Source organism: Sabethes cyaneus, chromosome 1 (genome assembly GCF_943734655.1).
Source record: "Sabethes cyaneus chromosome 1, idSabCyanKW18_F2, whole genome shotgun sequence".
NCBI classification, from domain to species: domain Eukaryota; kingdom Metazoa; phylum Arthropoda; class Insecta; order Diptera; family Culicidae; genus Sabethes; species Sabethes cyaneus.
This window is the reverse complement of record NC_071353.1, coordinates 31,009,054-31,036,835: the sequence shown is the minus strand read 5'-3', so window position 1 is coordinate 31,036,835 and position 27,782 is coordinate 31,009,054. Positions and strand designations below refer to the sequence as shown.

The 27,782-nt window shown below is 42.3% G+C and overlaps 1 protein-coding gene across 2 annotated transcripts; it reads left to right on the top strand.

The window, feature by feature from the left end:
* Positions 1-109: 109 nt before the first annotated feature.
* On the top strand, positions 110-20,104 carry LOC128733032 (double-strand-break repair protein rad21 homolog). 2 transcript variants are annotated; one of them, XM_053826579.1, is made up of 7 exons: positions 110-425; positions 7,787-8,134; positions 8,196-8,483; positions 9,142-9,351; positions 17,356-19,101; positions 19,170-19,334; positions 19,399-20,104. In XM_053826579.1, exons 2-7 carry the CDS (start codon positions 7,877-7,879, stop codon positions 19,522-19,524), a joined length of 2,793 nt encoding a protein of 930 aa, XP_053682554.1. In that variant the 5' UTR covers positions 110-425; positions 7,787-7,876; the 3' UTR covers positions 19,525-20,104. The 2 variants fall into 2 exon arrangements, with proteins under 2 accessions (XP_053682554.1, XP_053682555.1); XM_053826580.1 differs by lacking the exon at positions 9,142-9,351.
* Positions 20,105-27,782: the final 7,678 nt, after the last annotated feature.

Here is a 27,782-nt window from a genome sequence, read left to right as displayed (position 1 = left end):
AAGGGACACGTTGAAAAGAAACCAAGCGAAAACGAAAGCGACACAAAAAGCCAAAAAGCGAACGGAAAACGGCCGCCATCTTAGCTTTCGGTAAAAGGTGCAAAAGTAGAGAAAAAAGTTGAGTGTTTTCGCTAAGCCGCGTAGTATTTCGGAAATTTTGACTGTTCTTTGGTCAAATTCGACTTTAAAGTGGTTGAAAGTTGAAGTTAGTTGCATGTCCCGTAAGTTTATGTCAAATGTAGCGAAAAAATACCGCTCGGAATGACGAAAATACGGTTGATTGGCGAGCGGGCGCCAAGCGTCGCAGTCACCGTAAAATAGTGTGAAAAAGTGGAAATTATTGCTTCTAACAATGGATTGAAACAGAGATTGACAGTGATAAAGTTCGTAAATAGAGAAGAGTTCGAAAACAGTGAAGAAACCAGGTAAATTTGTGCAAAATAAAAGATTGTCTTGTTGGCGTCATTGTAGGGTTTCTGCCAGTGTCACTCCCTTATATGCAGCTACATATGAAGGATTTTCTTCTCGTGAAGTGGGTGGTTGGGTTGGGAAGAGGTGTAAACTGAAGGGTGGTAGATACGCGACAAACCGAAATAGGAGAAGGAAAAAAGCGAGGAATAACGGCTTTTAAAGTAGATCGTCAAATCAAAACAATGCGTTCGGGCGTCAACTAGAAGAACATAAATTTCTAAATGGTAATCGCTGGGGTTTGTAGTTGTATTACGATTATTATATTCGTATAACATTGTATTTTCTTGATTTAACAAGCTTGTTGGTGAAAAAACCTACCTAACTAGACTTTGGTTCTGGCAAGTCTCCCTGATTTCGATCTGATGCTCTTGACACCCATTGCATATTCATTTAAAGTTGACTAATGTTTCATCAGTGCGATGTGTGTGTATTTGAATGAATTTTTGAAGGAAATATTGACAATTGACACATATTTTTCTATAAAAGCCACCTATAATACTACATATTCATTTGATATACAAACATTACTTCGATGTTCACTTCTGAGTGGCTTTCCTCATCATTGACAAAAAGTATAAATTATTTAAAATTTTTACCAACAAATGTGTATGAGATTTTCTGCGTGAGATAGATGTTATATAGTTATAATGCAATGCTGATTGGGATTTTTGGTGCTAAATTACTCCAGGTTTTAACTAATCAACTATTTCGATTAAAATCGATTGCTTCTATCTTCATGGCTTTCAAATCAGCTTATGGCATAGTAAATCATAAGAATCCAATAAGCAATAATCAAAATCGACCGTTTGGGTGCACCAACCAACATTGCGTAGTAGATTGCTAATAAATACCTTTCCTATCGCCACATATCAGTGAAACTTGAGTCTCATGGTCGATTGCAAATGGAAACCTTTCTACTGCACCGCAAAGGAGTAATCTCAGATAGCTACTCTTTGCATTTCCAACGATCTTTGCTGCTTTGAATTTGAATGAAGAAGGAAGAAATGCTTACGATTTTTTCTTTTTGTGTGTGTGGATATTATCACTACGACCAGCATTTTGATCTATTGTGATCTTATCCAAGTGTTGTTCCGCACTTCGTTGTTATTGCAGTATCGCTATAGAGTGAGCAAACTGCTTATTATCCGTGCTTAAAGTATCGGTGTGTTTTCACCCTTTTTCCCTCCACGCTTCTTACTACTTTTCAACCAATCTAGCTCTAGAGCCAGGAAGTGCGGAGACTAGTTACAATTTGTCCTTGGACAAGAGGCTTCATTCGCACCTCGAGCAAGTATCATCAGGGTGGCCACTCAGTCGGGAAAATCGGGAAAACCGGGAAAAAGTCGGGAATCACTAACAGTCGGGAAAAAACCGGGAAAAAGCCGGGAATTTCACAAATAAACCGGGAAATACCCGCCCGAGAAGTTTTTTTTCAATAGCTGCATTTTTTCAATCAAAATCTTCAGGGCACCTTTCAGGTTTTTTTCATCTCGCCACTTCAGTTTGAGTTCAGCTCAGTTCATTCGGCTCACTTCTTCGGAATTGTGATTTGAACCCGAACCCCGCTCCACTATCCTCTTGGTTCGATTAACAGCGTCCAACTGACCGAAGTGTGTTAGTTCGGCTGGTCAATACGTACTTCGTTTACTTACGAGTTAGATCAACACCACACTAGCAAATGGCACCTTCACTAGTCGTTCACCGAGCGGAAAACAAAATATTCCAAAATCTTATGGAGACTTGTGAGGCATTATTAGGGCCAAGTCACCCATAACCGGACACTTAAGGATTTTGAAATATATAAAAGCAACACTGCATAACTTCAGTTTTTTTCACTGGAAGAGTAATATAGAAAACTATTTTCCAATAAAAAAGGATACACGTACTTGAATCACTAATGAACCATTTTAGAAGCGAAATGAGAAATCGATAAAAATCATTACTTAAAAATTGTGTCTCCCAATACCAGACACTTATCAGAACTCATAATGTAAACCAATTAAGGACTTATATTTCTGAATAAAACATGCCAAAATGTTTAAAATCTCTTATTGCTTGCATACTTGCATACTTGAATGAAACAGGCTGCTTTGCTTTTCCCGTGTAAATCTTGTGGGAGGGTTTGCTCTAACTCTTTTATTTATGGCACGTGTCCCACCCCAGTGTGGGATAGAACCTTGACACGCCAGTAATTAACCTTCTAACGGGCAACATAGAAAAAATAATGTGAACAAGCTAATGAATATTTTTTCATGAAATTTAACTCAAAATTTGATATTCATGCAAAAATGCATGCATATCATACATTTTTTCACGAACTTATCCGCTAAAACAAACTTGCATCCGTTAAGAACCATCCCGCGAGTAGGAGCTTTGAAAAACTTGACCCCCGATAATTGGTTGTAATCGACTTTCGCATAAATTTCTCCTCCATGATCCATTGCGCTTCGTTAGCACCTAGTCGTACAACTTACATGCCCGAATTCTGGCCTGCTCGGTACCACCTGTCGCCTTTCAAATTCGCCGTACAGTGTAGCAGCCATCTTCAGTTTTTTCTCCAAATCAATCTGAGATATTGGGATTAACCTTAGCTTTCCGAAAAAAAACTATCCGAATGATCTTTACCCGCAGTTGACGATCAAGGGTTTCACTCCCACGATTGGTTTGCACTTTGCGGGCAGTCGTGAGAATTTTCTAACATATTTTGTTAAAAAGTTTTGGATAATTCACGCCTCTATAACTTTGGGATAATCCAGCAGTTTTGCCTGCACCTGAGTTGACGCTGATGAATTTTGGGGTTGACTGTGTCAATCATTTTTATTTTCTCCTCTTGCATGATAAATATTTCGGAATCACATTAGTTTTAGACTACAAAAAATATAAATCAAGCAGAACTGTTTACAAGCAACATAACGCAGTCAAAAACTTGCATATCCGACTGAGAGCACCGCTATCGCCAAAATAAATTGCCCCATTTCTAAACGATCTAAGCTTAATTTATTTAAATTGAACAATTATCTTTATCAAGACTTCAAAACGGTTTCTCAAACGGTCAAACAATTTTAAAGTAATCCGACCAGTTGAAAAATTTTTTCGGTCGGGAAAATCATGCATAAACCGGGAAAAAGTCGGGAAAAAATCGGGAATTTGAAATTTGAAATTGAGTGGCCACCCTGTATCATTCTTATAACCAGTCCCGGTTAAAGGCTTGATCATGGTCGGTAAAGTAGAGTTCATCACAGAGTGAGGGCGTGTATGTGTGTATGTATGTGTTCCTTACTACTTATGCATTCCCAATCTCGTTCCTAGAACCAGGAAGCGGAACAAGCTATAATTTGCCCCTGAACAAGAGGCTTCATTCGCACCTCAAGCAAGTACCACTCTTATAACTTGCCCTGGCAAGAGGCTTTCATTGTTAGTAAATGCAGAATGCAGTAGGAAGGATGTGGAGGGGCCTGAGAATAAACCCATGCTAAAGTCACTTAACATCGAATGGCCTGATTCTACTAAGATTCGAACCCACGACCACTCGCTTGTCAAGGCAGACTCGGTAAACTTGCGGCTACAGGGCCCAATGCTTACGATAATAAATATCATAAAAACTGCTTTGAGAGTGTGAGTTCCAACGAGGGAGACAAACGGCTATAATAATAGTTGTTTTCAGAATGGTGTTCTGCAAATATGATAAAAGCGAATTCTCGCAAATTCCCCAAACGAGATTCGAACGTTCGAGATTCGACTCGCTACAGAACCATCGTGCATCGAGGTCAATCGGGAGCCTAAATCACATGGTAATTCACGTAAAAAAATGTACCGTTACTTTCTTCAGGTCCTATTGCGTTGCCAGCATGAATTTACAACTTCCAAAAATCTGTTACATGATACTCGATGGCTCTTTTAGGAGCACTTGTCAACTCATGTATCGCATCAGAGACAAACCGTAATGTTGGATTCGTTTTTCGGGTTTTCATGAAATTCAACGACCCGCACTATTGTAGGGCACTATATATGCTTCTCTTTTTTGCGGTTAACCTTTGGAATGGTAGCTGTATTGCGGAGTCCATGTCATGACGTTTGAATCATAAGAATCCAAGCAAATCAAAAAGATCGCATTCGCTATGCTTTGGAGTTTGTGCCTTGAAATAATCAAAATTACGACGACCATTACGAGTTGACGGGCATGAATATCCTGACAGGGAAGGTGTGCCGTTGCTACTGTACGCTTCGTTATAAAATTCCTAAGCGATACAGACGCTGCCCAATTTCTGAGTACGATTAATGGAAGTTTAATGGTTTTATGGAAATGTAGCCAAAGATATCTTTGACTTTGGGAATCCGTTAGTCTCGATTTCCATAAAAAAATACGCGCAAACAAACCTAGTAGGTTTTTTTTATTTATTAGGCATAATCATTTCGACTATTAATATGAATATTTTTAGAAAGCTACTGAATTTAAATAATCTAACAATTTTCGACGTTTTAAATCAATCCGTATAGACCTGAAAGCTTGTTTGATTGTGATTTTCTCATTGAAATTCTCAAAAAGAGCTGCGCTCAAATATTTTTAATAGGTAGATTACATGGTATGAACGTGAATTGTTGTGGTAACTGGCGTGAGACCCGACATCCGGCATCCTTATCCTGTCTCCAACTTTTGCTAGGTGTATGATGAGAATCTTTTCAAGTATGTAATGCCTGCAGCTCGGTCTCCTTAATCTGTTTTTACTCCGCCAATATAGTCCTTTCGCTCCAAGACGGCAAATGCACCTAAGCATAGTTACTATGTATCTAACGTCCTTGGAGGACTACTGATTTGATTAGCATTTTGTACTTTGTCAGCTTCATGTGGTGGCGTATGCTCTTTGATTGAAGCGTCTTGCGGACGGAAAAGTAGGCTCGACATCCAGCTTGAATGCGTCGTTGAATCTCCTTACTCATATTGTCGGCGGTAACCGCAAATATTCCACAATTCCAAATATACGAACTCACCAACCACTTCCGTTGTCAATAATCACTGCCCGTGCGGGGCGAACGTTATTTTTTCTGGAGCCACTTTCTACCATATATTTGGTTTTCAACGCATTGATCGTTTTACCCTCTGTTTTTAGTCTGGCGTAGATTGCTTTCGCCGTCTCAAAGTTTCGAGCAATCATGTTGAGATCGTCTACAAAGGTTAGAAGTTGGCTCCTTTGGGTGGAGTTTGTTCCTCTCGTTTCGATGCCCGCATGCCAGATCACAGTTTCAATAGCGATGTTGAATAACATATAGGACAGTCTATCTTCTTACCCTAATCGGCGTCAAGAGTTCCTCTGAAACACGCACGTAGCACATCACTCGCTCCAGGGTAGCTTTGATATTACTATATTAGTATATTCGAAAAACCGTTTTCATGTATTATCTACTCGAGCTGTTCGCGCTTGACTGTATCATGTGCTGCCTTAAAATCCACGAAAATATTATGCTTGGACACGTATTCTCGACATTTTCGGAAGATTTGTCGGAGAGTGAAAATTTGATCCGTAGTTGCCTCGGGCCCCATAAAGGCTGCCTGGTGCTCCACTCACTACGTATTCTCTTGTTATTGGGCATAAATGACGTGAAAAAACCTGAGAGAGCACCTTGTAGTCCGCGTTGACCAGCGTAATGCCGCAATAATTACTGTAATCTAGCCGATCCCCCTTTTTATAGATGGGACAAACCACACCTTCCATCCATGCCCCTGGTAGTACCTTTTTCTCCAAAATCCTTGGAATTATCCGGTGAAGTGCCATTGCTAGTTATTTTTTGCCATTTTTGAGATTCTGCCGGGAGTCGGCCCTTTCCGGCGGCTCAAATGTATCTTGCTAGAGACTTTGCAAGCTGTCCGTGAAATAGTGAAATTTTCGACAACCTCACAATGATGGCTAATGTTGGGAATGTTGGATGGGATGTTACGTTAGATAGGCTTATATTATTACTAGCAGTAGTCCGCGTGCATCGCCTTGCGTCTCATTGAGAATGAATCGGTGATATTCAATCAAGTTTTCTATAACTTCCATGAAAACCCCCTTTTTACTGTGATAATCTAGATTCACTGTAACGGAGGTAACCGGAATGTATGACCAAATCGCCTAAATGTACCTCTAACGTTACTGATGCTTGTCTTGATTGACTGTAATCTGGCATAATTGGTTTGAGTACTCGCATAGGGTATGTTGCTGCTTCGTCGTAATTGCCTATTCCGGTCCTATCCAACACAAATGATTGAAAATAGCATTTTTATGATACACAATGCAAAACTAGGTATTTCCTAATATTTTAGTTTGTTGTCTCTCATACGCGGTCAATCAAAATGAGCTGAGATATTGGCATTGGCAAGGCATTGTCGTTATTCTACAGCCAGGAAAACTTGCCTGACCTGCAGAAATTTTGCAGAATAACATTTGACATGCCGTCCTACACAAATACATGTGCGTTAGCTTCGTAAACATTGTCTGATTTTTAGTTCGGACGATGAAAAATTTTGATGGACGGATTTACGATACGATTTACGGATTTACGGTTAAGAAATAAAGCCAGTTGCATAATTTCAATAATATGCTTTAATAATCGCTTTTCAGTGATTTCAAAGTTCACGGATCGGAAGGTAAGTGTGTTCTAGTCAAATCAGCACAAGAACTTTTGGAGTATTCATTAAATCCATCCAACAAATGATGAAAACTAGAATGGCTTTACTTACTATGACGGGAATTAGAAATAAACCCTATTCCGTGCAGGAGTTTTAACTACAGCACTAACAACTAGCAAATCTTATCCCAAATAAGAGAGTGTTCGTGAGGTGCTCGTACCAGCTGAGTTTAGGCGCACATGTATTAGTTTCTGCTTAGTGTAAAGCATTTAAGGCGTGAGCTGTAATTCTTGCTACGAAAACATAACGTCCTGTCAAGGGCCTGGTTTTGGTTACAGACGAAATAAGGCGCTTATAGTATTAGATACGGGCGAAATCTTAGGGACGTTACACTGTTAATACATATTATATAATACATACTGGTATACGAACTTATCTTAAAACCAAGTGACGCGATATTCGACTAATTTATTAGTCATTAGTCACCGAACTCATTGTCCCTAAGATTGGCATTCAGCTTTAATCATGCTTACCAAATATTTAAAGAAACGATCGTTCTGCAACTATAATTTTCGACAGTTTATTGGCGATAAATCCACTTTCAAGATGCCTCCTGATGTCTACTTAGTGTATGCTTCCATTGCCCTTGATTGTAGGTCACTTATTGCTGATCAATAAATTTACCTTCACCATCCTTTCTTCTCACAGAGAACTCCAGCACTACTGAGCTTGTCCATTTTGTGTAAAATAAAAAAAAAAAAAAAGAAAATAAAACACCACGCGTAGAAGGGTCTCACCATGTTCTACGCACACATTGTGCTGGCCAAAAAGGGGCCGCTGGCCCGAATTTGGCTGGCAGCCCATTGGGATAAAAAGATAACCAAAGCGCATGTGTTCGAGACGAACATCGAACAGTCCGTCGACGGTATTATGCAGCCGAAGGTGAAGCTGGCCCTCCGGACTTCCGGTCATCTGCTGCTGGGTGTGGTGCGAATATACGCCAGAAAGGCCAAGTATCTGCTGGCCGACTGTAATGAAGCCTTCGTCAAAATTAAGGTAAGTAGCGACAAAACTGCTCGTGAATCGAACCCGCTGGACTGAAACTTTTTGTTTTTAGATGGCTTTCCGACCAGGAATGGTGGACCTGCCGGAAGAACACCGAGAGGCAGCGGTGAACGCGATTACATTGCCGGAAGTGTTTCACGATTTTGACACACCGCTTCCGGAATTGAATGACGTCGATATTGAAGCTCATTTTTCCATCAACCAGTCGCGTGCCGATGAGATTACAATGCGCGAAGACTACGGCACATTACCGATGAACATCCACGATGATGGCTTCGGCGATATGGGATTCGACGACACGCCTGACATTGTTCGTGAACGGATCGAAGAACCGTTGGAGGTAAGTTGGCCTGAAACCATTTCTATGTGTCTGTCCGTCTTTCTGTGTTATGCCAACTCTAGCTGTAAGAAGTTCGTTTAAGTTTATTTTCCGTTTAGTTTGAAGAAAAACCATTTGGAAAATAAATTCGGAAAAGCGCACAAACTTTGCACACACTCGAACCAAAATCTTCCTGTCGTCCCAATGTACTTTCCTATCTATCTATCGCAGACTATCGGATGAAGGAAATCAACAAGACATTACAAACCGTTGTAAGACAGTCCCATTTGGGTCAACAACTTAAATACTAAACTTTTAAAATACCGCGAATCAAAATCAGGCAGCAAAAAAGTAGATTATTATTGAAGGTGTTCCTAATTTATTTTCCCTTTGTAGAATATATTTTTTGAAATTTTGCAACTAAGTTTTGCTTGAACAATCGATTTTGATTTCGATTTTCATGGAAGAGCTCTCTCATAATTGATTCCCCCTGTTTCTCTCTCTCTCTGTTGTTTATATTACTCTTCTTTTCACTCGCGCCAATCACCACCAATCAATCATCATCACCCACCACTACCAACCAACCAATCAACCAACACACCAAACAAATCTCCAAAACCCACACAAAATCATCTATCTGTTCGTGCGGTTTTTCCGGCTGGTTGGCGGAACCCGCCAGGGACTGAGCAATGCGCCGACAATGTCATCCTCGCTGGAAGAGTCGGCACAAAATAAAGACAGTACGGAAGTGGAAGGCGTTACAGCGACGGCAAAGGACGATTCCGGCAAGGAGAAAACGGACAAGAAGGGTCTTCGAGCCCGCGCCAAAAGTTTGTACGAAGAGCTCAGCGAACAGCCGGCGCAGGATACCCGATGGAACGAGTATCTTGTAAGTAGACTTCCCGAGAGAGATATCCCATGATCGAAAATCACCTATCAACGAAAAAAAAAACAAACAAAAAAATGAAAGAGCTTTGTCCTGCTTACTTTTACCTTCCTTTTAGTAACATTAACACCCCCTTTTTTGGTAGTAGTGTTGAAACATAAACGATCGGGAGTGGAAGCGAACTCTTCTGTCTCGGCGTTCTGCTAATGTTACTGTTTTCTACAACTTTTACTCTCGCTTATCATCAATCTGTTTCTCTATCTGGCATTGCGTGCTTTTCCTGAATTGTTTTTCTGAATGGTTTGCGAATGATGTTTATTTTTTGTTGTCGGGTTTTAGAGAGAAAAAAACAATCTAGCGTTAAGTTTGTGCGTTGCGAAAGAGTGTGGCGGCTTGATGATCTGCATCGACGTCAGCCCCCAATCCGAGAATGCCATTTACTGTGTAAAATGACTTTCCTTCGTGGTGGCGCGCTATTTCAATTTGTAGTTATTTAATGTGTGAGTTAAATTAAAAATAGAAATGTTTTTCCAAAATGAAACCCTGCTGCTTATGGTATCTTTTGGATATTAGCCGGCGATTGATGCCAAAAACATTAATTTTGAAAGTCTGGTCCAAAATTAATATTTCAAACTTTCATTTGCTGTTCTCTTGTTAGATGTTTCCGTTATAGACTTTTCAATGTGAATTGAACAGAATATGTGTAGTTTTAATGTTGAAAATTTTTAAAACATCATCATAGAAAATAAAAAATGATGAGCCACGACAATGATTACGAAAAATTAGCCGCTAATGTTAATGAATAAGAAAATTTGCGCTTCTACTAGCAATGCCCAGATAACTAATAAAATTCTAAATACTATTTAAGCTGCACGTTAGTTAGTTCTAATAATAAAAATAACCATTTTCGACGACGTAGTGTTAACTTTATTTAACAACTTTATGTCAATTCTAACATACAATGGGCAAAAATTGTGCATAAAACATGGATAGCTTTAACGGATGAGGTAGGATGATACGGACATTGCTGTATATTTTTAGTTTTTGAATTCATGTTCAAAAATCCTCAATCCTTCAGAATCTATTAGGTTCTAATCCATTGGGTTGGAACTCAACAGTGCTAGAAAGTTAAGGCACTGTCACACTTCATACCCCAGCAGTAAATTTGAAGTCAGCAGGGTTAAAAATCCGCTTAAATGTGTTTTCATTACTAGAACAGAACATCATACTAGAAGAGAAAGACGAAAATTCAACACACTGACGAAGACGAGATTTCTTGGGACGCAGAAAATGGCAACTTTGCAATTCGTATTCCTGAACCACGTGCGAAAGAAACCTCGTTTGCAACGAGCAGAAGAACGAAATATGCAGAATATTTCCTGATCTTTGAGTAGGGTAACTAACTGGATGAGAGTTTATTTTCTTATGCTAGTCTGGCAGGGAATAACTCTGACGTGATTTATTTACATTTATCAGATAGAACCAAGCATGGCACGATCTTTGATTTACTGTACCGTATTTGCGATGCTACAATTTTGTTACCCTGTTGATTGCCAAGTGAACGTTCATTTGGTTACTGATGGGGTTTGTTTCGCTGAGGCGGTACACTGCCTATAATCGCATATAAGTCCCTTATGCATTTTCATCGTTTTTGAGTTAAATATCAGATTCTCTCTTTTTCTTGCTTTACTATCCATTAAGGTGAAATTAGTCGTCATCGATTCTGCCAATTTCAAAAGCAGTTTTTTTGTTTGAAACAAAAATTCTATTCATGAAAATATATTCGCTGTGTTCGGATTGACCAGAAGAATGCAGTATTTACATTTTTATAAACAGAATCCCGCTTTTAGGCCCAAAAACTGCTTCCAAAATTGGGCTCTCCGGCGAAAAGTTAATGATTGTTAATTTCCCGTTAAGAAGATAAAAAAATTGACTTTATTCCAAAAAGTCTGAAAAAAATGAAGCCAAATTGTCCCATCTTAAAAATAATCGCATATCAGTCCCACCAAATGTTTTTCCATACAGCCATATTTTTTCTTCAATCCATATAAATAACATTCGTTGTTGTTTTAACGCTTTTTAATTATTAAAAATCATAAATATTAGTAAATATGTTTGACCGCATTTCAAGGTCAAGACTAAAACCTCAAGGTTGGTCTATTTTCATAGGAACGGAATCTTTCTCCGAAAACCCGCGTTGAGAATCGCGGCTAACACGCTGATAGGCGAACAACGTCATAAGTCGTAAGGGCCTGCACAGTGTCATCGTCGTGAAAGTAAAAACAAGTTAAATTAAAACTTCTCGGTCGGTGATTTCTACAGTTGACGGAGGAAGAGGTACAATTTGTGTGTCTAAAAATAATCCAAAACCAGATACGTCGCTACATTAATAAGGGGCGTCTCCTTTTGTCCAGCGCCTCTTACCTTTGAACCATGGTACACGGGTACCAGCAAGCCACACGCCCTGGAGGGTGTTGTGGGTTCAAATCCGGCTAATAATCTCTGATTACAGGTTGGTTCTACCCATGCACCTTCCAGCGTTAAATAAAAGGTAGGAGTCACAACGACAACTTGTTAAGCGTAGCTACCTATTACCTATTGTTTTGATAAAAAAGTTATGTTAAAGGTCTATTTCATTATATTATGTCGAAAAAATAGGAATAAACTACGCTCAACAGGTTAAATAGCCAAAACAAACGCCGTTTTCTCAACTCGACGAAATTGCAGATGGAACTGATCTGATATGCGATTATAGGAAAAAAAGTAAAGCCTTGGGCATAACCGTCTTTAGACATTACCCTTTATCGATAGTCTTCGCAGCCGGCTTTTAGAGTACAGAACAGTTACGGGACTACCCGAGTAGGGTTTTAGACATTGGCGGAACTAGGGGGGGGGGCTAGGGGGGGCTAAGCCCTCCCTAGAAAAGATTTAGCCCCCCCTAGAAAAATTGACTAAGTTTTTTAATTTTTGAAAAACCAATAGTTAGACAACTATAGATACGAAAAACTTCAGAGTAAAGTTTATTTGCATGACTGTTATAAGATTCCAGGCATTAATGTGCATTAAATTTTAATATGCCGACGAAATAAAACGGTTGAAAAAAATTCCGGGAGCTATAGCCCCCCCTAGAAATGAGCGCTAGTTCCGCCAATGGTTTTAGAGCAAATTGAAAACAAAATTTGATATCTTGATGTAACGAATTTTGAATACTCGGTGTGATTTCGGTCGACTTAGCGGTTAAAATATCAAAATTGATTGCAAAAATTCCACGCCGTGAAATTAAATTGAATACTACTTTTGCTATCAAAAATATCAAACGGAATACTAATCTTGCTGTCACTCAATATTAATAGGAAAGCAGAATTAGTTATGGTATTTTTTGAGTTGGTAACAAAACATGTTTTCTAGTTGATATCAACATCAGAATATGTAATAATTTTGATATACTTTTGTTGTCAATTCTTGCTCGGGTAGTGCAACAATCCTACTGACTATCTAGGAACACCACCTAGCCGAGATTCGAACATACGACGACTGGCTTGTTAGACCAGCCTAGTACCTCGAAGTCAACTAAATCTAAAGTGATCGTGCTATGCCTGGATGGGTCCTACTCAACAATGAGGCGAGATTTGATCTGTTGGGATTTTTAGGTCTAGTGCCTAAGAATAATGTTGGTGGAGTTTCAAATACGTCGCACGCTTCATAAGGGGGTTGTAGAGTTTCCTTTCTTATTCAGTCCGCTGTGGTTCTAAGGCTCACCAATATCTGCGATCCACAGGGCCTGGGAAGGGAAGTTGAGTTCGAATTCCGTTATAATTATAGTTGATCAAACCGTCAGCGGATCCCCCATCTTGGGTAAAGACGAACGGTACACATACTCAATAAGCGCTGCTCTCTTACCTACCATTTACATACTACCCCTCTCGTACCCTTCACGTTAAGTCCCACTCTGTTTGGATCCTATAAATACCTTTGGTTCCTTACTTTCTTCTACCGTCCCTTTTGTCGATTTTAAAAACTACGTTGAATATAGATATATTTCAGACGTGTTACGCGCCTTTTTGAAGACATTGAGTCTTCTATTTTTACTACAATCGTAACAATTTGTGCTGCTACTCTTTTTTACTCTTGTGTGGCAAATAACACCCGGAACGAAGAAAGCAGGTTAGCCCATTAGCCTTTCATTCTTTCTGCTCTTTTCACGCAGCCACTGACACATAATGTGAAAATCTGCTGTGTAATGTTGCCAGAAAATCTAGAAATTAAGATAAACTGTGCAGCCGAAACGCACTTTTTAAAACTCAAGAGTCGTGATTTGGTGAAAAGAAATTCATTATTCTTCTAATTTTATATTGTTCTGTAATAAATTCTAGAGTCAATGAAACAATTATCTGTTTGCGTCATTGTTACTCGCATTGGAAGTACTTTCGAGAAAAATATATGAAAAGGAGAGGTGTGTTCTGTCGGAAAACCTGTATTGAGTGGCCATGTGCTTAGAGGGTTACGCGTATCAATACCGATCTCGTCAAACAATTTTTGGAGAAATTTTTGGACACTCGATTGGTGTACGTAATGTCCCATGTAATAAACACCAAATCCAGCAGATAATAATAATTTTCTTTATTAACGAGACATTCAGCCATAGGCTGAAAACCAGCAGATTTCATTTGGCGAGGTATTCAGTCAAATCGGCTTCGAGGTCACGATATTTGGTAAAATTGACCATTCTTCATAGAGTTCAGTCTTCCAAAGCCCGCGGCCGCATCCAATGAATGGCCAACGAAGTTATTTCATAGTGATGAAAAGTAGCAATGAATGTAAATGTTTAAGAGTACACTAGTCACTTTCTAACGCTACAAACAGAGCCATGGGTTTCTACCAAAGCGAAAGAAAAAAATACTAAAGGGATAGTCAACAGCAGCTGATAAAACGCAAATTGCTTCTGCTAGATCCTAAACATGCAACCCAATTGATAAGAGATCTACTAGAAACTAAAATGTTGAGGCATAGGAGTATTTCGTAATCGCTACAGTATGGTTTGATTTCACCGTACGCGTTTACTCTGAAGATGTTCACATTTGTCCATGTATTGTAGCCGCTCTATAATTTACACCGAAACCCACACTTTGGTGGTATGTAGAAGATTGAAGTAAAATCAGTCAACCCCCTTTTATGAGCGATATTCGCAGAGCACAGCCTGTCTTATGAAAAACCGTATTACGCCAATAATTGAATCAAGTTTGATTTTACGACCAATAACATGATCATCGGATGATCCAACTGATATGATGATTCTCATTCCGGTACTATTTTTACCATAGGTAAGGATGTTTGTCATAGACAAACAAATTTTATTATAGAGTATTTATTAACTTTAATGTAACATCCCATAGCAAATACAGTTCGTGTGCTCACGAGACAATCGTCCAGTTAGCTTCGAGGTACGATGCTGGTTTAAGGTTTAACAAGCCAGTCGTCGTGTGTTCGAATCTCGGCTAGGCAGTGCTGCTAGCTAGAGTCAGTAGTATCGTTGCACTGGCCTCTTAATTTTCCGGTACTCTTAACAGCCGGCTGCGAAGTCTGTCGATAAAGAAGGGTAATGTCTAAAGACGGTATAACCCAAGGCTTTACTTGTTTTGCTCACAAGAGACTCACGCGTTCGGACGAATGCGGATTAAGACACTGACTCTGAATGGCTAAATGGCTGAATATCGGGCAGCTGCCCATTATCAAAAACTACGTGCTTATAGTGAATAGAAACCTTTAGCGGAAGAACTAAGTGTTCGCTTGTTCATCGGAAAGGCACTAGGTGAGGAAGCTTCGTGTACCAGACATGACAGATTTGATAGGCAGGACAACTATAGAGAGGAAAAAAGGGAACTTGGAAAATTAATTATATACTACCGTTTTTGTTTAAGGAAAGGTGAATCTTGCCATGGATTGAGTTAAAAAGTATTCCTTTGCAGGCAAAAATGTCAGCAGCAGGGCAGATGTGAGAAACTGGAATGGTTTTTTGGCGACAATGACGATATGTGCAAGGTCTATGAGAAAGGATGCCGATCCCATGTAGACCATAAAACCAGAAGTCGGAATGTGGAGGAAAAATGAAAGAAATACAATCGACAGAGGGAATATTTCTTTGAATGGTGCTTTAGTGGCGATAGAATTAAACGGATCAGAAACCAACTTGAGAACTGCTTACAGCTGATTGCAAGGTTCCATTCGCTTCACTACAGACTAGAACTAGACAAGTCCGCAGTGGAAATTTTCTCTAAGCGAAGCCTTTGAAGGTTATTTGTCGGAACTTCAAGTCTTCCGATGGTACTGAGTCTGCACCAGTCGTGTGTCGCAATCTCGCGAATGATATTTGTGAAAAATTTAAAATTTGTGCCACTAAACGTAGGGCCATTCATTAATTCATTAGGTCTTTCACATGCGTCACATCTGTGTTGGCGGTGTTCCTTATAGTCGCCCAGCGCGTGCTTCATCGCTGATCTGATCATAACTTTCTAGATCGGCCTTGTATCATTGGTGGGCTTTGGCAAGCTTTACACAAAGTCCAATTGCAATACTTTACTTCAATGGCTTGAACTGTGTACAGCAATCGGGGCCTGCTACAAAAGACAGTCTTCATGACTGTCACAATGGCATTTTTTAAACCAGTGCCCTTTTGGCATACAAAAAAAAAAAGGTTTGCACGGCAGACGAGTCTCATGAAGAAGCCTATCGTTATTTCCAGCATCATAGGATGGTCGGAGACGACTAAGAGACTGCACGTTCGAACGTTGACTTCTCTCGCTACGATAGCCTACCTATTATTTGCGTCTGTTCGACGTCGTGCGACGAATTTTTATTGGAGAGCTACAAGCACTGCTTGTAGAGACACACCTATCGCATATCTGGTGAAAGTCATTAGGCTATGCTGAGCCGGGCACGTTTTAAGAATTCCGGGCAAAAGTGTGACGTAAATCGTTGTTTTCAATGATCTCATAAGTACTAGGAACAGAGGGGCGCACCGTGGAATATAGCTTGAGTAGGTCAAACGCGACTTGGGATTTTTGAAACACCTGTAAAACGGACATTGAGTGGCCTCAGACCTAGTTAATTGAAGATAATCGTATATGCGAAGACTTGCTCATGAAAAACCGTTTCCGATATATTTTACTCGCTGGTAATGATTGGTTTAGTTATCTAAAATACCCGGTAAGAATACGGCATCAACTTTTCAAAAGGGCCAATCTGCAAAATGTAAACAAACCGAGTGCGGGTTTCTTTTCCTATGCTGGTCTAGCAGAAAATAACCCTCACTCGGTTTGTTTACTTTTTGCAGATTGGCTCTTTTGAAAAGTTGGTGCTGAATTGTCCGTCGGGCGTCGCAAAACTTCCTTGCGTTTGTCCGACGTAAGAAGAAATTCTTATACTAGGTAGTTGGTTCGATTGATGTTTGGACGGAAGAATTTAGAAACCATAATTTATTCTTGTCAAATCTTGTCAAACATATTGAGAAATTGTAGTATTGCATTACGTTCTATCGATAGTCGGTTTCTACAGCTGTCATACCCCTTTTTTTATGAGCGCAGCAAAAACGTTGCATTCATTTAAAAATAAACATTTTTTTTCCTTCTCTAATCAGATTATATTTTAGAATCTATATCATTATTAAAACTATTTTGTTAATCACCTAATCGCTGGGTTCATATACACATTAGTCAAACTATTGGTTTGGTGTTGAGGGACATGCATGCTGGAACTGTTTGGGAATTAACTATTTGCCTTGAGAACTCCTTAGTTGCTCTTCATAAATATATGCTATGCGCTTCTTAATACACTTCAAGTATCGTAACCATTGCCGTACGATTGTAGAACAATGAAACAAAACCAACACTATTGCCACTTCACACTTTTACACGACAAAATCGGTCGCTTTGTAGCCGTTGTGCAAACTTGCTCTATTCGGCAACCGACGAGAATTAATCTCCATCTCTATTTGAACTCGCCTTTCATCAGGACGACCTCTTCACCGATCCGGTCGCGCCGCCACCGGATCTGGAACAGGAAAAGGAACCACTGCCCGGTACGTCCCGTTCGCTGTTGGACCCGTTCGATCCCCATCATCCGCATGCCGTGGACAATGACGGATTCGGCGACGAAGGATTCGGTGCCGAACCGGCCGCTGGATTGTTCGAGGGCGATATCTTTGCCGACGCTCCGTTGGCACCGGAACCGGAACTGCCGGGTGAACCGGCTGCGCAGGCTCAGGCCGGTCAGGAACGAGACAGCGAGGACGATGACGATGATCATTTTGACGTTGGAGGTGCTCCGTCTCCTGCGGCCAGCTCGGACGGGTCACGGCCGCCGTCACCGATCATGACACAACAACTATTGGACGATCTGCAGAAACCAAGCACAAGTCAGGCTGGCGTGACGAAAGTTCCAGTCTATCATGACGGCGGAGCAACAGAAACACCTGCTATCCCGGCTGAGGATCCGCACCCCGAGGATGCTGCAGACCGAAGATTGGACACCGAGGACGAGAGAGTGACCGGCGATGGAGCTGCAGACGAAGACGTTGAGCATCCGGAACAAACGACATTGTTGCACAACGAAGAGGAGAGTTTTGCTCTGGCGCCTGTCGATGCATCCGCCTTGAAAGGTGTTACCAAAAGCAAGCGAAAGCGAAAACTTATCGTCGACGAAGTGAAGAATATTAGCGGCGAAGAGATGAAGAGTCAACTTGCGAATACTTCAGATATTGTAACAACATTGGATTTGGCACCACCAACGAAACGATTGATGTACTGGAAAGAAACCGGTGGCGTAGAGAAACTGTTTGCTCTGCCATCGCGAGACATTCCGGCTAGATGCTTATTTAAAAATTATCAACGCCATCTGACGTCGCGATCAATTGGAATTGAGGACTTTTCGGTTCTTGGTTCGCTGGATGTGCTCGGCGTTGAACAGCAACAACCGGAACGCCCAGAATCTCCCGTCACACAGCGACGAGGTAGAAAACGAAAGGTTATCGATTTGCCTCCTCCGGAAACGCCCGCCACACCTATGATGCCAATGACACCCGCAACCCCACTGCACCTCGATCAATCTTCTGTCGATCAAATGCGAGAGGCAGTTGATATGCCACCAGCAACCCCAGTGTCGATGGAACTTCGGGACCAGGAGCTTTGTCCTGACGTCAGTCAAGGCTTCCCCCATGATGGAAGCATGATGCCACCACCTGCAACACCTGGCCTCAGTCAGCTGGGAAGCCCGAACCTAGGAATGCACACCCCGCAAATGATGCCACCGACACCGGGAATGCCAAGCATACCGATGACGCCGGGCAGCCTGGATCATGGTGCGCTATCGTTGACAGGTTTACCCCATGGTGGTCTCACTCCGGGCGATTTGCAACACGGTGGTATGACTCCAGTTGGTCTTCATCACGGTGGCATGACTCCAGCCGGATTGCAGCACGGTGACTCTGGCCATCTCATGCCTGATTTACCGGGAGCGATGACACCGCACGGCCTGGAACACGGTGGAATGACACCGCATCATGCCAGTTTGGAAAGCATCGATCAAATTCCGAACCTGCCGGCAGATCAAGTTTCGTCAATATTAAACGAGCCGGGAATGGAAAACTTCTCCAACATGGACTACGATGGACATCCACCTTCGCCGGCGCGAGGTGTTCTGGCGGATGATGTGAACAATGAATGGAATCAGGACTACGAATTCGCCCCGTCCGTTGCAGGAGTAAGTTTACCGCTATTTTTAAATTTTTTTCAACGAGAAAATAAATGTTATTTTCTATTTTTTTGCAGCAACAAGCCAGTGAAGAACAGCAAATCGATGAAACAATCGAGCAATTCGAGGAACGTGTTCTAAACAAACGCGCAGCGCAGCTGTTTATCTCGGTACGGTCACGTCTGCTAAAGAATGATAGCATGGTCCTGTCGGATATGACCCATCGGAACAACAAAAAACAGGTAAATTATTTTTACTTCTAGTGAGTATGCGACCACGCTTCATGTTTAAATTTCAATGTTTTAGGCTGCCCAGAAGTTTTATTCACTACTGGTGCTGAAAAAGTTCAAAGCCCTCGAGATCTCGCAGCAGCGGCCGTACGATGATATTCTGATCACCCGGGGACCACTGTTCGATAATCCCAAACTTTAAGCTCCGCTCCGGTTTGCTCCGTTGTTGAGGACCTTACATCCGTAGAGTGCACTTTTCTATTCGTTTATTAAAGTTTAAGTTCAAAGTAGTCAAACCGAGTAGGCATCCTGTAAACGTAAGAGGACTGCAATATGCACCGTTAGCAAGTTTTGTAAAAAAATGCATGTGCATTTTTTTGTTGTATTGTTCAAGCATAAAGTACCCACATTGATAAGTAATGTAAATAAGTATTCATTTCAATAAGCACTAAGAAGCAAATCAGTCACAGGGACAGATTGGATTATTTCCGGCATCGAAATATTCCATCCTGTTAAAGGGTGATTTGCAAGGTTTGCTGTTGTTGTTTTGTTCGACGATGACTAGGTGAAACAAGACGGTTTTGTCTAGTTTGTTATGCAAAGCTACAGCGGGCATGAACTTGATATGCGTTTCATCGTGACAAATCAAGTTCGTTTTCGGTTCGATTATTGTTCTAGCCCGATTCGTTGATAAGCAACTAGAAACAGTCTGCACAGCGACGAGAATCATCCTTTGTTCTCTTGTAAATATGCATATTTGTTTAATGATTAAGGCGCAAATCTAAACCACACAAATGCTGGTAGCAAAAGTACTAACGCAAAATTATATTTAACCGATAAGATAAACCGTACGTGTTTAGAGCATCATTTGCCGGCTTGTGCTTTTATTGTTTTGGTAAAGGTGACGGCTGTGTACAGATATGAAAATGTACGCACTTTGCTTTGGTATGAGTGAGTAAGAAACTTACTTCTTTTAGTTGATTTATTCTAGGTTGTACTGGATAGCAACCGAGAATCCTGCTGGTGTTGACAATATTGTACAGATTCTTTGTCAACATGATTGGGAACATCAATGTTTTAACAGTTAATCATTATTTCTATTGATTCGCATTCATTCAACGCTGACGCTAAGCAGATTCGTTATTTAGGTAACAATGCGGATACAAAATTCCGTGAAAAACTACTGTACACAAAAAATATATATCAAGTTGAAATAAAGCAAATCGTACGTATTCCGTTGTTACTTATTCTGTATTGAAAAGCTTTCGGACGTGGTATGGAATTTAAAAGACGTACCACTGTCTTCTGATCCGTCGAACACCAGTCAACCATTGCAACATTGCACAGCAACTGTTATACTACAATCAACGCAACGACCTTCAACCTGAAAACGACGCATATTGGAACATGGAATATACAGGCCCTTGCCCAGCACGGTAAGGTGGGTCAACTTGCAAGGAAAGTTAGCCGCCTGAAGCTTGAAATTCTGAGGCTGAGCGTGGTCTGGCGAACACAAGACATCGGCCGGGCAAATCTTGCTCTACTATGGCATACGAGGTAAAAGTGTTATTCGAGAGAGAAAGAGGAGTTGGTATCTTACTGGTCCTAGGGGCACATACTACCCTGATGAAGTGGGATCCGATAAACGAAAAAATAATGGTGGTCAGATTTAGAACACGGATTAGAAATCTTACTGCAATCCAGTGCTATGCGTCAACACGAAAATTTATGATTTGGCAGGGCATTTGCAGCTGTGGCAGAAAAACGAAAGTTTTCGTTTACAAATAAGAATGACGTCGGAACTGTACCAAAACGAATTTTGCCGTTCATTCGATTCCACCACCATCCCGTGATGTTTTGGCCAGATTTGGCAAGCTATCATTACAGCAAAGTCGTTCAAGAATGGTACGCAGAGAAAGTGCTGCAGTTTGTTCCGAAAGACTTTTACGCACCCAATTGCCCCCAGTTCCGCCCTACTGAAAAATACGGGGCAATCATGAACAGACAGAATCACAAATCGACCACGTTCTGATAGATGTTCGGCACTTTTCAGACATTATCGACGTTAGAACCTATCCGGGCGCTAACATTGATTGATTCGGATCACTACCTAGTGATGGTAAGGATACGTCAAAAACTATCTGTTGTGTACACCATACGATACCGACGCCCGCCACGGTATAATCTAGCGCGACTGAACAACCGGAGGTCGCCAAAAACTACGCGTTATCTCTCGAAACCGCGCTGCCGGGAGAGGGTGAACTGGATGAAGCCCCTCTTGAGAACTGTTGAGATGCCGTGAAAACAGCCATTAATAGCGTAGCGGAGAACGTCCTAGGCCGTGTGGCACCGAATCGACGTAACGACGTTTGACGAGGAATGCCAGCAGATATTGGCTGTCAAGAGCGGAGCGCGGGTACAAATGCTGCGTAGAGTCACCCGTCAGAATGTGGAGCGATACAAACAGAAGCGGAGGCAGCAAACCCGACTCTTCAAGGAAAAGAAGCGCCACCAAGAGGAGAAGGAGTGCGAAGAACTCAAACAGCTGTACCGCTTTCACGGCACTCGGAAGTTCTATCAGAGACTCAACGGATCTCGCAAAGATGTTGTGCCGCGGGTCGAAATGTACAGAGATAAAGATGAAGGTATCTTGACTGACGACCGTGCGGTGATCGAAAGGTGGAAGCAGCACTACGATGAACACCTGAATGGCGTATAGGCGGAAGACCATCTACAAGAAAGGTGATAAGCTGGATTGTGAGAACTACCGAGCAATCACTATCCTGAATGCCGCCTACAAAGTGCTGTCTCAAGTCATCTTTCATCGACTATCGCCAATAGCCAATAGATTTGTGGGAAGTTATCAGGTCGGCTTCATGGAAGGTCGGTCTACAACGGACCAAATCTTCACCCTGCGGCAGACCCTCCAGAAGTGCCGCGAATTTTGAGTCCCCACGCACCACCTGTTCATCGATTTCAAAGCCGCATATGATAGCGTAAACCGACAAGAGTTATGGAAAATTTTGGACGAAAGCGGCTTTCCGGGTAAGCTTACTAGACTTGTCATGGCTACGATGGATGGGATCCAGTGCTGTGTGAGAATATCGGGTGGATTGTCGGACCCATTCGAATCTCGCAGGGGACTTCGACAAGGAGATGGTCTTTCCTGCCTGCTATTCAACATTGCGCTTGAAGGTGTTATAAGACGAGCGGCGATCGAAATGCAGGGCACGATTTTCAATAAATAAAGGTCCGACCAGTCAATTTATCTGCTTTGCTGACGACGTGGATGCTGTCGGCAGACCATTTGAGGCGGTGAAAGATCAGTACACCAGACAAAAACGCGAAGCAGCGAAGATTGGATTGAAGATAAATACGTCTATAACGAAGAATATGCTGGCGAGGGGGACCGAGCGCGACAGGGCCCGCTTGGGTAGTACCGTGGTAATCGACGGGGATGAGTTCGAGGTAGTCGACAAGTTCGTATACCTTCGATCACTGGCAACAAAGGACAACAATACCAGCCGTGAGATTAAATTAATCATCAGATTAATTAATCAGCGGAAGCTGGGCCTCCACAAACACTTGCCGTCGAACAATCTGAGCCCCCGTACAAAGTGCACACTGTACAAGACGCTAATTAGACCGGTTGTCCTCTACGGGTACGAAACGTGAACACTGCTAGAAGAGGACCTACGAGCACTCGGAGTTTTCGAACGGTGGGTGCTAAGAACCATCTTTGGCGGAGTGCAAGAGAGCGGTGTATGGAGGCGAAGAATGAATCATGAACTCACGCGTCTCTACGGCGAACCAGGTGTTCAGAAAGTGGTTAAAGCTGGACGGATACGTTGGGCAGGACATGTTGCTAGAATGCCGGACAACTATTCTGCTAAAATGATTTTCGCATCAAATCCGGTAGGAACAAGACGAGAGGGGCACAGCAAGCAAGGTGGCAAGATCAGGTGGAGCGAGACTGGCGAGCACTGGGTGCCTGCGGAACTAGAGACCAGCTGCCATGGACCGAAATAGATGGAGAAATTCTACGCGCAGGCCTTGCCGTAAGACGTTAGGCCAATTAAGGCTTAAGGGCAATCATGAAGAGGAGACTCAAGGCAAAGGGAATAGTTGTCAAAGACATCAATCAGATGAAGACCTTGCGGAATAAGATAACCAAAACGATGGACGAAGAAAGTATGCGCCGCCTGATGAGCCATATTACAGGAAAAGTTCGAGAAATCCTTCGAAACCGTAACGAATAATTTTATCCGCATTTTTTCTTAAAAGTATGAAGAAAATGCTACATTTGTGTAAGGAAAGATCTTGAATTCAATGATAAATAACTGAAATACAAGCAATTGTTTTTGTTCCAATACTATCTGAAGCAAGCAAGCTTTAAGACAGCTGCTCCTCAACGATTCGCTGAACTGGAAAGGGCTGTTAAACGTGCATGTAGGCGGGACAAGAAACCCTGGACCAACTCCCTAGGATGAATACAAAGATGCCGCTAAAGGACAGAGCTGGTCAACTATTGACTGACCGTACAGAACAGCTTAAGCGATGGACTGAACATTTTGAACAACTCTTCCGAGTTTCAAATGTCAGACCAACAAAACCAGCAGCGTATGACGCCTACAGTTCGTCGAATTAATCGCGTCAACTCGGAGGCGCCGTCGCTGGATGAAATTGTACCAGCCATCAAGAGTATGAAATCCAATAGAGCGCCCGGGATAGACTGTATTTCGGCAGAAATGCTCAAAGCTGACCCATCTTTCACCCCTATTCTGTATTTCGAACGGGTTTATGTTTCGTTCAAAACTGACATTTCGTTCGAAAAAACAGCGGCTCGAACGAAAGATCTTCATAGGAAAAAACAACTCGAACGAAATATTTGCCAAGACGATCGAAATATTTCAACTCGTTCGAAATACAGAATATGGGTGTTTGTCAGTCCAGATGATGCATCAGCTTTTTAGCAATATATGGGAAACAGCAACTTTTCCGGTGGACTGGATGCAGGGCATGTTGGTCAAAGTCCGAGACCCAACTGAATGCGGTAACTGGCGTGGCGTCACGTTGCTCTGTATTACTCTCAAAGTACTCTGTAAGGCAATCCTCAACCGGATCCAGGAGAAGATCGACACTACTCTCTGGCGACAGAAAGCTGGATTCCGTGCTGGCCGATCATGGGTAGATCATATCACAACGCTCCGCATTATATTGGAGCAGATCAACGAGCTCCAGGACTCTCTTCTGCTGGTGTTCGTGGACTTCGAAAAGGCGTTCGACCGGCTCAACCACGAAAACATCTGAGGCGCACTTAGGCCTAGAGGAGTTCCAGATAAGCTAGTCCATCTCATCGAGGGTCAGTACGAGGCGTTCTCGTGCAAGGTTTTGCATGACGGCGTCTTGACCGAGCCCATAAGGGTATTGCTGGCGTGAGACAGGGCTGCATTTTATCACCGCTTCTGTTTCTCATCGTTATGGATGAGATATTAGTTGGAGTAATTGACAGTAGACCAAATCGAGGATTGCCTTGGAATCCTTTAACGATGGCGCAGCTAAATGACCTCGACCCGGCCGACGACATTGTCTTGCTCGCACAACGCCGAAATGATATGCAGAGCAAGTTAGATGACCTCTCCGAGTGCTCCCAGGCAGCAGGTCTCACAGTCAATGTAGCGAAAACTAAGTCTATGGTAGTGAACACTGATAATTCCACCAACTTCAAAGTAGTGGGACAACAAGTTGAGCAGGTAGACGCCTTTCAATATCTTAGTAGCCAGACAACGCCCGATGGTGGTACCAAGCCTGATATAGCCACACGGATCAGGAAGGCCAGGGGTGCATTTGCAGGTTTGCGAAACATTTGGCGCACAAACCAGATTATTCTACATACGAATTCCCGAATTTTCAACTCAAACGTTAAATCCGTACGTACGAACCGCGGTGCATTTCAGTGGAGACAACGCAAAAATTGCAGGTATTTATTAACCGGTGCCTGCGATATATCATTCGTGCCTGGTGGCCTGACAACTGTATATCCAATGAGGAACTCCATCGTCGGTGTCATCAACGGCCAATAGCCACAGAAATTCGTGAACGTAGGTGGAGGTGGATCGGGCCCACCTTGAGGAAAGGAGCGAACGTGGTTTGCAGAGAAGCACTCGACTGGAATCCACAAGAACAGCGTAGAAGAGGTAGACCCAGAGGCTCATGGCGACGCAGCTTAGCCAACGACATCCGGGCTGTAGACGAGAACCTGTACTGGCGACAGGTAAAAGCCATGGCGGGTAACCGTCAGCAGTGGAGATCTCTGATTTCATCCCTTTGTTCTGCCGGACCGGTGAACAAGGACATATAAGTAAGTAAGTCCAAAATTTGGATTAACGTCCTCTCGTTTTACGTCCAAAATTTAAATTAACGTTCTCTTTTTTATGACCAATTTTTTACGTCCTCCCAATAGTGGACGTAAAACGAGATTTGAGTGTATTTGGCGAAACTATCCCTGAGCTGTGCATACTGGATTCAATGTTACGAAATCCGCGAAATACCTCATTTTTCTTTGCTAACCCAGTGTAGTTAAAGAGACGTCATACTATGTAGTAGAGATGGTCGGGTAGCGGAAAATTTGCCCGAAGCCCGCACCCGCTGGGTTCGGGTCGGGTTCGTGTATTCAAATTTTCATTCCAGACCATCTCTACTATGTAGGTCTCCGGTGAACCTCCCCTGAGAAGCGAGTACTGGCTTCAAAACACTATCGGTACATCTACTTTCTAGTGGATGGCGCAAAAGTACCGGAGGTTGAAATAGTAAAAAAATCGCACAATCCACAGACCTACAGAGTATAAACTACTACTAGACTCCAACCCTAGAACCATTGAGTTCCTTTTTACCCGAAGCTTCTCTAGAAAGCTAAGGAAGGTGCAGCCTTTCAATAGCTTGGTAGCTAGACAACGCTCAATGGTAGTACCAAGACTATTATAGCCACGCCTATCGGAAAGTCCAGGAGTGCCATAGCATGTTCGCGAAACATTTGGTGCTTAAACCAGATTACTCTTCATACGAATTCCCGAATTTTCAACTCAAACGTTAAATCCGTACGTACGAACCGTGGTGCATCTCAACGGAGACAACGCAAAAACTGGAGGTATTTAGTATTCGCTGCCTGCGATATATTATTCGTCTACTGGTGGCTTGACGAGGAACTCCATCGCGAGTGTCATCAACGGTCGATAGCAACAGAAATTCGTAAACGTAAGTGGAAGTGGATCGGACACACCTTGAAGAAAGGAGCGAATGAAATCTGCAGAGAAGCACTCGACTGGAATCCGCAAGGCCAGCGTAGAGGAGGCAGACCCAGACGACATCCGGGCTGTTGACGGAAACCTGTCCTGGTGACAGGTAAAACCATGGCGGGTGAATGTCGCCAGTGGAGATTTCTGATTGCATCCCTTTGTTCTGTCGGACCGGCGGACATGGACCAGTAAGTAAGTAAGCAAAGCTGGTTAAAGCTGGTGCAGCGAAATTAATTATTCCACGTAAGGATTCTACCAATGCTAGAAGGGGTTTCTCGTTATCCCGGAATGCGCATGTAGGGCCGCCCAACCACTATTGGCCCTTCTGCAATAGCTTTAGTGCGAAATTCATTTGATAATCAAATTTGGAACTACTGTAAGTCTACCCACATACACTAACAGAACCTTGAACTGATGGTGGTTTCACCGTCATGCATATATTTAGGACCCACCAAGGGAGCAATCTTGTATGGAAGCATATTAGTTTAGGTTGAAAAATAAAAAAGTTTGCTCTGGAAAGCTAATCAGTTTTCAGTTTTGCACGAACCTTTCGAACACCTGTCGTAGCTGCTTAACTATCTTTTGATAATATTTATCTTATCAAACCACATTTTACTCTCACATCATTTTTGATCAAATAAAAATATACGAATTTTTTACCTTAGTAAATTGCATTGATCTACTTAAAATATCAAAATATTATACGTAGCGATAACGTTTAAACTGTTTATATAGTAACAACAGGTTCGTGTCACAAAGAAATGAGTCAACTTCTTTTACTATTTGTAATAAGCTTATATTTTGAGGGTGCAAAGTTCGCAACAGTACCAACATTAGCTCCACTTTACTCCTCTCGTATTACCTCCTTGGAAAAAAGAACATCTTCAATTAAGCGGGTTATCAGTTTCATCGCCACCCACACCCACCGGCGGATTTAGTTTGGCGCGTCGCAGCATGACAGCGGCGACGTGGAAAAGCTCAATGATCATTACGAACGAGCGCGCGCGGGCTTGCGCTGCCAACGATGATGATCGCGTGCCGAGCTCGAGCTGTGTCGCATAAGCTAGGCAAAATTTGTCACACTGACTGCTGCCATTAGGTATTGTGGAGGCCGAAAAACGTGCAGCTTGCAGCAGCTTGAGCCTCTGGGTCAGCCAAACCGGGC